General features: G+C 45.7%; 1 protein-coding gene across 1 annotated transcript in view; it reads right to left on the bottom strand.

The window, feature by feature from the left end:
- Positions 1–13,312, bottom strand: part of RECQL4 (RecQ like helicase 4) — a 249,361-nt gene that overhangs the window by 148,965 nt on the left and 87,084 nt on the right. Inside the window, exon 10 of the mRNA XM_086966354.1 lies at positions 8,577–8,687. Coding sequence (XP_086822480.1) covers positions 8,577–8,687 — 111 coding nt within the window. The remainder of the gene's footprint in view (positions 1–8,576; positions 8,688–13,312) is intronic.

Here is a 13,312-nt window from a genome sequence, read left to right as displayed (position 1 = left end):
GCCATCCGTTATAATGGCATTGCGGAGTCATGGTACTTTTGTAATGAAAGTTTGCGGAGTGATGGTATGCGGAAAGAAAGTTCAATCAATCAATCAAGATATTTGTATAGCGTGCTACTCACCCGGAGGGTCTCAAGGCGCTTGGGGGAGGGGGGTCCGCTACTGCTCGAACAGCCAGGTCTTGAGTTGCTTCCTGAAGGAGAGGTGGTCTTGGGTCAGACGGAGGTGGATGGGGAGGGAGTTCCAAGTCTTGGCTGCCAGGTAGGAGAACGATCTACCTCCCATGGTGGCTCTTTGAATGCGTGGAACGGCGGCGAGTGCGTGGCTGGTCGATCGTGGGAGTGTAGAAGGTCAGGCGGTTGTTGAGGTCGTGGAGGGCCTTGTGTGCGTGGGTGAGGAGTCGGAACGTGATTCTCTTGCTGACGGGGAGCCAGTGCAGGTCTCTCAGGTGTCCGGAGATGTGGCTGTGTCGGGGGATGTCCAGGATGAGTCGTGCGGAGGCGTTCTGGATGCGTTGGAGTCTTTTCTGAAGTTTGGCTGTGGTTCCAGTGTAGAGGGTGTTTTCGTAGTCCAGTCGGCTGGTGATGAGTGCCTGTGTTACCATCTTCCTGGTTTCGGTGGGGATCCATCGGAAGATCTTTCGGAGCATGCGTAGGATGTTGAACCATGATGATGAGACACCGTTGACTTGTCTGGCCATTGAGAGGGAGGAGTCCAGGATGAAGCTCAGGTTGCGTGCATGGTCCGTTGGTTTGGGTGCGCTGCCTAGGGCAGGGGGCCACCAGGCGTCGTCCCAGGCAGAGGGTGATGATCCAAGGATGAGGACTTCCGTCTTGTCTGAGTTCAGTTTCAGGCGGCTGTTCATCATCCACTCGGCTACGTCTTTCATCCCTTCGTGTAGGTTGGTTCTGGCGGTGGCTGGGTCGTTGGTGATGGAGAGGATCAGCTGGGTGTCGTCGGCGTAGGAGATGATGTTGAGGTTGTGTTGGCGTGCGATGGCTGCGAGGGGGCTCATGTAGACGTTGAAGAGGGTGGGGCTGAGTGATGATCTTTGTGGTACGCCGCAGATGACTTCGGTGGCCTTGGATATGAACGGGGGGAGGCGGACTCTCTGGGTTCTTCCGGTGAAGAACGAGATGATCTATTCTAGTGCCTTCTCTTGGATTCCGATGTTGCTGAGGCGCTGCACTAGGGTGCGGTGGCAGACAGTATCGAACGCTGCGGAGAGGTCCAGGAGGAGGAGGGCCGCTGTTTCCCCGTTGTCGAGCAGGGCTCGGATGTCGTCCGTGGCTGCGATGAGGGCGGTCTCGGTGTTGTGGTTGGCTCGGAAGCCGGTCTGCGAGTGGTCGAGGGATCCGTTCGTCTCGAGGAAGGCGGCAAGCTGGCCGTTGACGGTCTTCTCAATGACTTTGGCAGGAAAAGGGAGGAGCGAGATGGGGCGGTAGTTCTTGAGGTCGGTGGGGTCTGCTGATGGTTTCTTCAGGAGGGCGCTGAATTCGGCATGCTTCCAGCTCTCCGGGAAGGTGGCGGTGCTGAAGGAGCGGTTGATGATGTCCCGGAGTTGGGGTGCGACGACGGAGTCGGCCTTGTTGAAGATGTGGTGGGGGCATGGGTCGGTTGGTGATCCGGAGTGGATGGTGTTCATCGTGAGGGTGGTGTCTTCGGTGCTGACAGGGGTCCAGGCGCGGAGGGTGGTGGAGGGGGGCGTCGGTTCGGTGGTTGGGTGCGTGGTCTGTGCGCCGAAGCTGTTGTGTATGTCGGCGATCTTGCTGTGGAAGAACGAGGCGAGTGAATCGGTCTTGTGAGGGAGTGATGTTGTTGTTTCCGGCGCTGGGGTTGGAGAGCTCTTTGACGATGCTGAAGAGTTCCTTGCTGTTGTGTGCGTTGTTGTCGAGTCGTTCCTTGAATGCTGTCTTCTTGGTGGTGTGGATCAGCTGGTGGTGTTTGCGGATGGCGTGCTTGAGGGCGGTCATGTTGTCTGTAGTCAGGTTTTTTCGCCAGGTTTCCTCGAGGGTACGGCAGTTCTTCTTGGAGTTCTTGAGGTTGTCGTTGAACCAGGAGGCTTTCTTGCTGCCGGGTCTGCTGGGATGGTTTTTCAGAGGTGCGAGGTCGTCAGCGCAGTTGGTGATCCACTGTGTGAGGTTGTTGGCTGCTTGGTTGAGGTCCGTTGAGCTGGTGGGAGGGTTCTGGCTCAGTGATGTGGTGAGCTGGTCGATGGTGATCTTGTTCCAGCTCCTGCGGAATAATGGGTGTTTACCCTCCCGCGGTAAGTACATTGGTGGCACGGTGGCCCACATCTCCAGCAACATACTCATATTTTTTCACCACCCATTTGAAAAATGCACAGGTCTCGCTCATTGATGGCCAGCTCCGACATACACTTTTAGACACACCTCCCGCCACAAGTTCTAGAATTGCGAACTTTAGAGCTGGGGAGCTACGTTCGAATCTCGGCATCAGCTCTACATCCTGTGATTCCAGGCAAATCGCTTTGTCTCCCCGTGCCTACCACAAATGAATGTGTTCTTCTGTAATGTAAATTGTGCTCATGCCATGTTGTCGACTTCGCGCTATATAATATTGCAAGGAAAAATAAAGTAGGGAAACTCGAGTTCACACACTACTGAACGCGCACTCTTAAGTGCATCAGCAGTGCACTGTGAATCGGAGCGTTTCACAGGCCTGTCACAGATAAGAAATTCTATCAAAACGAAATCCTAAAAAACAATATACTACTGGCCGGCAGCAATTCATACCTGGACAACCTCGGGACGGGCTGCTAGTATCATAAAAAGAGCCAGCTTCCTACAATGGCGGTAAGGGTTGTGCGCCTAGACAGTGGAAAGTGTATTACTCGCATTCCTGAATCTGGAAGCAGGAGACCTTGACCCTGAAGTGAGGGGAGGAGAGACAGGACTTCTTTACATATTTGATTAGGCTTGTTGATTAGAAAGGAGGTACTAAATAGTCTACCTGAACACAGCCATTAGTAGCATGGTAGGATTGAGGAATGGGACTGCAGACTCAGTTGTGCAAGGTGCAGCCACTCAATTGGATTGTGCGAGTGAGCCAAGCAAGCAAGACCGATCTGTGAGGACTGATTCCACTTAATTGGTAACAGACTGAGCTCACATACTATTAGGAGGTGTACTGGAGTTATTTTCTTGCTACTGTTGTTACCTCCATATAGAAGGGTGGGTCACCCGCAACTGGGGAGAGTGCCTGTGGTGGAGGGAGGATGGAGATGGCAGGGGGACAGTAAGGAAGTGGAAATGGGCAGAACCAGCCAAATTGCACCCAGAGAAACTATACTGTTTGTTATTAGTTGTGTGTAGTATTGTGTACTGTTATGAAATAAAGTACTTTCTTACTTGAACAAATAAGCACTCGCTGAACATTTGCTTTTTGAATTGTTGCGCTTAAGCTTGAGAACCCTACACATTACTTCTCTGAGAAGCCTGTGCCTATTCGCCTTCATCACAATTGAGAGTCAAGTGCTGAAGGGATGGTACTTAGCTAACTGAGCAGGGCCCTAGTAGAATATACTCCATGACATCAGAGGCAAACTAAGTCTGCTCTCGCAGTTGAGGCGCAATGGTACCTGCTTGCCCCGAAGCCTTTTAGAATGGGGTCTGACGTGAATTCCTAACTTATCAAGAGAAAATTGAAAGCCATCAGTGAGAGATTCCATGTTTACCTCAAGTGTATCATGAACAGTGCACTTACACCCCAAGGTCTGATTTGACTGAGCAGTGGAAAGTAGCAGTAGAAAGTTGAAGATGAAGACATGAGGAGACTAGAGTTTATTGTGCCATGTTTCGCTGTACAGTGGCAAAAGGAAATACATTTATTCAAGCAGCACGTTTGGAAAGCACAACACGAGACCATAAGGAAGACTGGAAATGTTAAGTTCAGTGCAAAGTTGGACCGAACATCATGTTTGCACACTGGGTAACCGGGGAAGGGAAGGAGACTATTACACACTGTTAGATGGATTCAAGAGGGTAGACCGTGAATGACGCCAAGTATTGTTTTCATTGAGGTTAAGGCATTGGTTGCACATCTGCTACAGGACTTGGAGAACACAGATCTTGAAGGCAGACACAGACGGCTCATTGCCAGTAGGGCGCAGGACAAATTATGTGTCACAGGCATCAATAAAAAAACATCTGTGAACATGGATGATGTGGCTAAAGGTTGGATACAGAACTTTAATAAGCCCAGTGAAACTGCAAACCCTCGGAGGAACGCTATATTTCAGTGGAAGAACTTGCAAGCTGAAGGGAGAAAGGACCACCAATTCAGAAAATTTGTATAAGAGAGTAACGCCACTCTGGAGCCTCCAACTTATCGAAAACGGCTGATAGGTCTACAGGTACCGAAGCTCTGACCCCGCCAACATTGATCACAGTGTTCAGATGATCCAGTGCTGTTAGAAGTACATGTTCTGTGTCATGGCATGACTCAAAGCAGGATTACAAATGGAGTGGGACAGTGGAGGCCTCAGAGAAAGTAATGGGTTGTTTAATCACATGGTATTCCGGAAGCTCCTGTAGACAAGAGAAAGAATGGTCGATGATTCAACAGAAATGATGAATCAGCTTCGGAAATGAAAGATTAACTTCAGTTGCAGAGTAGGGTTGAAACAAGGACCAAGGGCCAGATGTATTGAACAGATATACCCATTCGATGGGTCTATGGGAAAATGTGTTCATACATCTGACCCCAAGTGCTGGGATAGTGTGCCACTTGTGAGTTCTGGAAACTGTACATAAGCACCACCGAAACATCACAACAGGCTTCCACTTTTATCAGAAAGAGTCAATGTATAAAACAGGGAAAGTGATTTCCACCACTGCTGTGCTAGGATTGTTCAGGTAAAGATTTCCAGAAACACTAAAGAGCCTGAAGAAACAAAAGTATACGTCAGTCTTCAAAAATATCAAAAGACCAAAGGTGTACTTGTCTCAATGTTTACCTGAACTAAGAAGTGTAGAACGATGGAAACTGATTCTAAAGGTACAAGAAATTCAGCTGCAAACACAGTAAAACACTCAAAAACAGAGGTGGCTGTGGATAGTCAGGAACAAGATGGACACAGCCCAAACGTTACCCCATTGAGCGCCCCTGACTGAACCAGTTCCCTGAAGCACTGTCCTAAAAGGGTCCTAAGTTGCTTAGCACTCCCCTGGTCACCATACACCTCACAACTGGATCTGAACCAGGTCAGCCGGACTGTTCTCAGAACCAGTACTGTGGTTCAGTACAGATGCAGTCATGCACAGGCATGCTCACAGGGACAGCGCTGACAATCCAGTGTGGCCTAAGTTGTGGAATCTTCAATGACTGCCAATGAATATTTTCATTGTGGCTACACAGTGGGCCCACAAAAGTGAACCAGAGTGGATGCCCAGAACAGAAGCACAAGAGGTCTCTCAGTACGGGATCTGACCCGAAGAAAGGGTGCAGGCCCTGAAAACACTAGGCAGACCCTCACCCATTGGCATCACCACCTTCCTTGATTTCATGGAGCCCTAGAGATCTTTCTTGGGATTCTGCACCAGAGGTAACACATACAGCACTGTACTACAGGGTAGGACATTAGAGGCGCCATATTAGAATGCTATATGCTCCATCCCTTGATTAGGTTCAGACTCCTTAAATGGGATGGGAGGCTGCAGAAGATACCCTTGTGTTTACAGATTACTCTAGTTATGTTCGCGTTCCTACTAGTGTATCCCAAATTCATACCCACACCTCCACTCACTGATACATTAAAAAATGCATGGGCCTCTGCCCAGCAATGGTATACCATGTACACACCTGCACAGTACACAGCAAGATATGTCTGAATTAATAAACTGCAGGGATGACGTCCTGACATCCCAAAGGAAGTGCACATGGCATGGCAAACCTGAGATTTTCAACCAGCCCTAAAATTGGTTGGTTAAGCACTTGCTTAATTGCTTGGCTAAGCACTTACAGCAAAAGCATATCGGTCTGTGTCTCTGGGGTCCTAGTATTACACTAACTACTACACGGTATGCCCTCACCATTTCTTAAACACATGCATGTCCGAAAACCCAGTGAACAGTAGTTGGTTGTGACAAATGGATGGACTGAAAGTTGGCTCTTTGTAGGAATCTACACCTCACACCCTAGACCTGAGCAGGAAGATCGCCTTTGTGATTAATCCTGCCAGTCCACTCACTGTATTCAGTGCTGGTAAACTCCGTCTCAAAGGTCACACCGTTAGACTCTTCATTGAGTAATCTGAGAAGGGGGTGCGATGGCACCAGAAATGTAACTCACTACTCAAAGCTCTGCAGAAAGTTTGTTGAAAGTTGTTGGGTCTGTCTCTTGGCCGTAGGAGGGGTTCATTACTCTTCAAGAAGGAGACAGAAGTGCAACCGGCTTTCTGTTGACAAACTGCCCCGACGGGACAGAATATCTGCCGATGCATTTGCTGACCTCATGGTAAAGAAATGAGTTCCACACATTCTCTTCCATACCGAGGCTACCTGGACTTCATCATTCCTTAGAGGTTTAGACTCTGTTGCTGGGCACGAGTATTTCTTTCTATTGCTCAACATTATGTTGAAGTCCGGTTGTGAATGAGATTTTAGAAGTAACTAATCTTGCTCAGTTCTCATGTACTTTTTTAATCTATCTCAAGGAGCTGATGGAGGTGCCCTTTTGGTGGAGTGCAAAGAATTTCTTGGAACAAGTGGAACAAATTACATCACAAAATGACGTAGATGGATAAAAACAAACGGAGACACCAAATGATCAGCAATAGGCCAGTTTTCTCATTCCCCTAGCCAGAATTTTCTGGTAAATGTAAATATCATGCACTGGCAACAATGCAACTGAGAATGGAAACACAGAAACAAGATAGTTGTTGCATGATGGATTCAAGACAGCTGCAGTAACACAAGTGACTGAACGTATGCATGTTCGTATACATCAAACCTCGCTATTCAGCAAAAGAAAACTTTATTTCTAAAGGATACCCAAGTATGGAAGATAAACACTTGGTAAGCTGCTGACTTTGGCACCCCTTGGCAGTATTGCAGATCTACACTGAAAAACCTCAGAGGTCATAGAGAAATTTGTATGGGAAGACACAATTAGGCATTTGACCACCAGTACGTTTGAGCTTGGTGAGCCCCGACCACTAGCCGATGAGAAAGAGAAGATTAACTCCTCAACAGGTTTTTCCTTTCATTGTTAAGAGGGGAAGAATACCCAGAAGGGCTTTATGGTGGTGAGAAGAGTACCTTCTGGCAGTCAGTTCAAAGACCATCTTACCTGCCACTGGCGCATGGTAGGGCTAGAGCAAAAGCCTACTGAAGTGTATTTGACGTTCCATAGAGGGGCAAGGGAGGATGTTGGAGTCAATGGTAGAGTAAACTGGCATTATTGAATATGGAGTTCACAAGAGCTGCTTCAATATTAAGAGGCGCTGTGCCAGCAAAACGGGCAATGTGGGTCGAAACTAGTGCAGTTGGAAATAAGCAGACCTTTCAACAGGCCTGATTTGAGGATGGAAACAAATTAACATGGCCCAGACTGGGGCTGAAAAGGTGACACCTTGGCACACGAAGAGGTGGGGAAGCAGAGAATGATGTAGATTTTTGGTCTAGTTAAAGGCGCCCCATGTAAGAGCCCTAGAATTCCAAATTTGGAAGGAGATTAATGTGCTGACAAAGCAAAAGTCCCAAGCATTCTAGACTGGGTAATGCGCACAACTCTTTGGGGACACAAATTAAAAATTATTCTGAAAATGTAGGTCTGTACAAAGCAATGTCTCAAGCAATGCTCACTGGAAAAGCCATATTTGAGATAAACAAAGTGGAAAACCTTTGAGGGATAAATATTCTAATATACTACTCCATCCAAATCAGTCAACCATTCGAATATCAAACAATTACTATAGAGATTTATGTATTTCAATTTTTTAAATTACATTTTATCACCTAGAATGGTGATGTATTAAATATGAGTCATTCCTCAAAAACCTCTGCAGCACTGTAGTTGGATCATAGTGCCAAACATAAGTATCTTACTCTTCGCTGTGGAGAACTTTTAGGCTGGGAAAACTGCAAAGTTATACCTTTGATGAAACGATGGCTTTCCATTCAATATGATAGAAGACACCTGCAAGAAAATCGCTTTCCATCCATCAAAGACAAGTGATTTCCATTCTTCGGACTTTTCCAGCAGCACATATCCATTTTCAGAAAACAGTAAAAGCTACTTTTCAGTAGACTTACCCGAGTAATCAGTGATATGATGAGCGAGCAGAGGGAGGGCTGCTTAATACGGCATCCGACACTATACAAGGCCATATCATGAATTATCTGCCACAGCCAATAGCACAGAACCACATCTGGACAGCTCACTAGTTTCACCCGCATATTAGCATAAGCTACCTTGAAATATCCATAGGGCTCCTTTAAGCATAGATCCATCAAACCTCAGCTCTGGTTCCACACACCTACCCTGTTCACATAGGGTAATTAAATCAGCTTTGTGAAAGACATCCATCCCTTTCTTAGCCATGCCTCACTCACCTGCACTGGTCTGCAGCTGTGTGTTTGTCAAACGAGCAACTTCCTCCAGGGTGGGCAAAATGATCTCTTCCTCCTCAACATCATCCTCCTGTGGCAGAAGAGGTGCAGCCGCTACAAGAAATGAAAAATCACTGAGATCAATATAGGCACAATCACACTGACAGCTGAAACACAATGGGAGGCAACACATCGGTAGAGAAGGTGCAAAAGAATGGCAGGCCTATGGGAAACGGCCTTTACAATGTGGCCTTAAGCACGCGGGCCGTTTCCCCACTAGCGGAAAACCGCTTGCCTTAACCATGCATAAGCCTTAACCACGCATCTGCGTATTTCGGGCAGTCCGTGTTCTAGCTGTCTGAGCGGATGTGCAGGGAGAGGAGCCGGAAGGATCGCGACAGGAAGAAGGACTGGGACTCGGCTTGGATAACTGGACTGGGGCCGGGGTGGAAGAGGAAGTAAGTTTTAGGGGTGGGGGCTGGTTTAGGGGCTGAGGACGGGGCTGGAATCAGGGTAGTTTTTTAGGCAGGGAGCCAAATTTTAGGGCTCAGGGCAGGGGCATATTTTGAGGGCTCTGGGCAGGGGTGCTGGGGTCTAGGTAGATTTTAGGGCAAGTGACTGAACTTTAGGGCTCAGGGAAGGGGCGGTTTTCAGGGCTGGGGTAGTTTTTAGTGCTCAGGGAGGAGGTACTGGGGTAGCTTTTTTGGGCTAGGAGCAGGATTTTAGGGCTCAGGGTAGGGGTAGTTAATAGGGCTGGGGCAGTTAGATTAAAACATGGTAGGGCTGAATTTTAGGGCTCAGGGCAGGGGGACCGGCGTTTGGATCTTTACCACACATATACCTTTACCAATCATGCCTTTACAAGGAAATTCATTGCAAAGACATGCGTGGTAAAGGCATATGTTGTAAAGACGCGGTCACTGTAAAGACCGCGTGCTTAAGGCATGCATGGTTTAGGCATGCGGGGTTGGGTCATACAACCCAGGGTTACAGTTTCTAGCTGACAAAAAATAAAGGAACAAGCAAATGTTAGTAACTGGAATATAAGGCATGCTTCTAGTTTTGAAAGAGCTACATGTAGTGCGGAATAAATATAACCACAGTCAGATTAAGAACAATATTATGATACCAGCCCATCAATTTAATTAAGGTTCTTTTCATTTCAGTCACCGAGTGGTTCAGCTATTGTGGCCATGATATTTTTACTCTGCATATCTAACAAGCCAGTCTGAGCCAAGCCATTGACTCTTTATCAGTTTCTCCTTTAAAATAAAAATAATTAATACAAAAGTTAAACACTACAAAACTTGCAGCTCTTTATAGAATTGAGAAAAGTACAGTGGATTTCCCGGCCACATGGAAAACCTACACCACATGTGAGTGTTTCACCTTTAGGGGCCGTATTATAGAAAGTGCCCCGGGGGTGCAACCGGCGTTTGCGCCCACTTTGCACGCCCCTGGGGCCCTTTGGTATTATAGAATGGGGCGCAGACGCTTGTGCGGCCCCTTCAGTAATACCAATAGCGCTGGCGCACTTAAAGCATCAGTGCTATCAACAGAGTGTGCTCCCTCATTTGCATAGGGGCGTGCCTAATGCAAATGAGGGAATTCCTTTGACTCTGCACCCGCGCCATATTGCAGACGAAGAGTCAAAGAAGCCCTCAGGAGTCACACTGACAGTGCGCCATTTAAAAGGTGGGACCCTGTCAGGGAACCCCCTGAAAGCAACGCTCTGCTATGGGCAAATAGGGTTCCATGGACACCCAGGCATTCCCTTGCATGTGGGTGCAGTCACTGACTGCACCCGCCTGCAAGGGGATCTCTAATCTCCTTTGAAAGTGCGGACAGGTGTCGCCTGCTCTGTGAAAACACGGAGCCGCTGCTCCATGTTTTCACATGAATGCGCTGCCCTGGGGGCAGCGAATACACCACAATGAGACGCAGTATCATTGTTTGTGCCCGGGACACCTTTCAAAAGGTGCCCCGGGCTCAAACATAACACAGCCCCAGGTCTCTGGAGATCAGAAGCAAAGAAAAAGTGGTGTACCTTCAGTCAAGATGCCAGGTGTTTGAGGAAGGTGGGGGATAGGGGTTTCAGATTATAGTCTAGTACAGGGGTCTACGAGCTCTCCTTTAGTCAGAGCTACTTCTGATAAATGAAAATCGTTGTGAGCTATAGTAAATATGGGATAACTGTACACAGAGGCCAAATAACTTTAATAGTGCACCTAGAGTACCCCATTCCTGCTACAGGGAGCACACCATATTAATGCAATGGGAGCTGCATCAAATGGTTAACATATGGGGTCCCTGTTGATCGGTTTTGTCCCTTTGGTCCGCAAAAGAAAGTAGAAGAGAAAAAGAGGTCGAGAACATGAAAGGGAAAAAAGGAAGAGAGAAGAGATGGAGGCAGAAAGGAAAAAATGGCATATTGGGGGGGAAAGGCAACAGAGAAAGAAGGGGAAATAGAGAACAAAAACTCAGAGAAAGACAGGAAAGAAATAAAAAGAATAAACTAAGAATGGAGCAAAAGAAAGGAGATGAATGAAGTAAAGAAAATAATAAAATGAAAGAAGAAAAAATAAAGAGTTAAAGGAATTAATGAAATGAGAGGAAGAAAGAAAGAATTACAACGAAAAAAGAAGAAAATGAAGAAAGCATGACAGATAGTGAAAAAATAAAGCAAGAGGAAGAAAAGGATAACAAAAAAGGAATGCAAAGTAAAGAAAGGAAAACATGAGCAAAAGTAAGGGAAATAGAGTAGAAGAAAAATGAAAACAAAAAAGAAACAGCTGAGGAGACATGGAGAAAAGACAGAAAATTAGTATATACAAAAAGAAAAAGAGAATAAAAGCATAACAGAGGAGGAGAATGAGAGAAAGACGATAAGGCTAAATGATAGAATGAATAGGAAAGAATAAAAGAAAAAGCAAATAAATTAAGAAATAGCTAAAGAAATAGGGAAAGGATGAATAGAAGGCAATAAATAAAGAAAGTGGGGGGAATAAATGGAGAAAGGACAAATACTGAAAGTAGACAAAAAAGAAAAATGGAAGCAGACTAGGAAGAATTGAGAGAAAGAAGGAGTGAACGGAAGGCGAAGAAGAAAGAAATAGAGAAAAAATGGAATAAGCAGAGAAAAGAGGGGAAATATAATGAGAATTAAAGGAGAAGAAAGAAATAGGTAAGAAAGAAACAAGGAAAGGGAAAAGGAGGAAAAGGAGAAAAGTAGAGGTAGAAATGAGAAAAAAAGAAAAAGTAGAGAAAAATAGCAAGAGTAAAACAAAGACAAGAAAAAAAGAAACTGAAAGAGAACGCGTAACAAACAAGGAGGGAAAGGAAGGGTAAAGCAGCGAAAGAAAAAAGTAGTGTAAAAAGATAGGAAGAAAGGTAGTAAGAAGGGGAAAAGCAAGAAAGGGGGATGAGGAAAGAAAGACATGAAAGCAAGAAAAAAGGAGCGGCAAGTATGAAAGAAGAAAAATAAGTAAAGAAAGGATTTTTATGAAGAGGCCATCATCCTAGCATCTTGCGCTATCATCTTTTCAGCCTTTCTCAGAAATGGGGTGTTTTAAATAGATCCCGTACATTGTTAAGCCTGCTGACAGGCAATTATCATGTGCAAGCAACTCAGTGGCAGCCTGGAGCTACTGGTAGCTCGCGATCGACCTGTTGGGGATCCTTGGTCTAGTATATCATAAAGGCAGAATCTCACCAGACCACCCCTTAGCTTCCAGAAAAGTACATCTCAGCTGAATTAAGAACACTGAAGGAGCTGGATGGAAGATGAGGAATATTCAAAGTTTTATTACTTATTTTTTAGCATGTACATCCTAGAATGTAATTCCATCTTTCACTTAAATGTTGTCCGTCAATACTACATTGATAGACTTCAAAGCATAATGACTGGAACATTGTAACTGCATATAATCTGTGCAACATTTGCACTGCTCTGCATTTAGTGTGGAGACTAAAAGAAAATAAGCAACTCTATAGAGTGATTAAGATGAAACTCTGTAACCAGATTAAGACGAAAAAGAGGTTTCTCCCTCAATGTCACTTTTGACTCAAGGTATTCAAGCTCCGGTTACTGCTCGGAGGCTAGGGGTACCAGCAGTCCTCTGGAGGTTAACTTATTTACTACTGATGTCACAGGAACCTGGGAACGATTACACTGCTTGTTTGATATGAAGTATTCCCATTTGTGGGCTGGCTATGAAGGTTAGAGCAGTCAAGTAGTCATGGCATATCTTCAAAGGTTATAAGGGTTTGGATCTTAGTACAAGTATGACAAAATTGGCAATCAATATTGTGCACTGTCCAATAGGTTAGATCTTGTAACACATCTACATCTATTTTCACACCAGAAAACGGTAGGAGAGTTAAAATATTAGGTCTGTACACCTTCTGAGGCTGAAATGCAAGCCAAACATATTGAAAAAAATTATCAGATAAGGTTCAATAACGCACTACATTAGTTCAATAACGCAATAACATTAGAACCAATGGCGATATTTGCCCATTGAAGGTAATTGTAAAATGTCAATAGACATTTTCACCTACTTAAGTAACTTCAGCAGTAAACTTTCTATCCGGGACCTAGGTTTTGGTGTATCGCTTGGGGAACCAAACATGGTCTTTGGGAAAAGACAGGTCTGCCTCTGTTCTCGTTTCTTTGTTGCCTTGGGTTTAAGAGATGAAGCATTTACTTTGGAAGTAGAATCTGCAGATTTGGCATACAT

The sequence above is a fragment of the Lissotriton vulgaris genome, chromosome 4_1, assembly GCF_964263255.1.
Source record: "Lissotriton vulgaris chromosome 4_1, aLisVul1.2, whole genome shotgun sequence".
In the NCBI taxonomy this organism is placed as follows: domain Eukaryota; kingdom Metazoa; phylum Chordata; class Amphibia; order Caudata; family Salamandridae; genus Lissotriton; species Lissotriton vulgaris.
The sequence above is the reverse complement of the archived record's forward strand: the minus strand, read 5'-3'. Positions and strand labels throughout refer to the sequence as shown.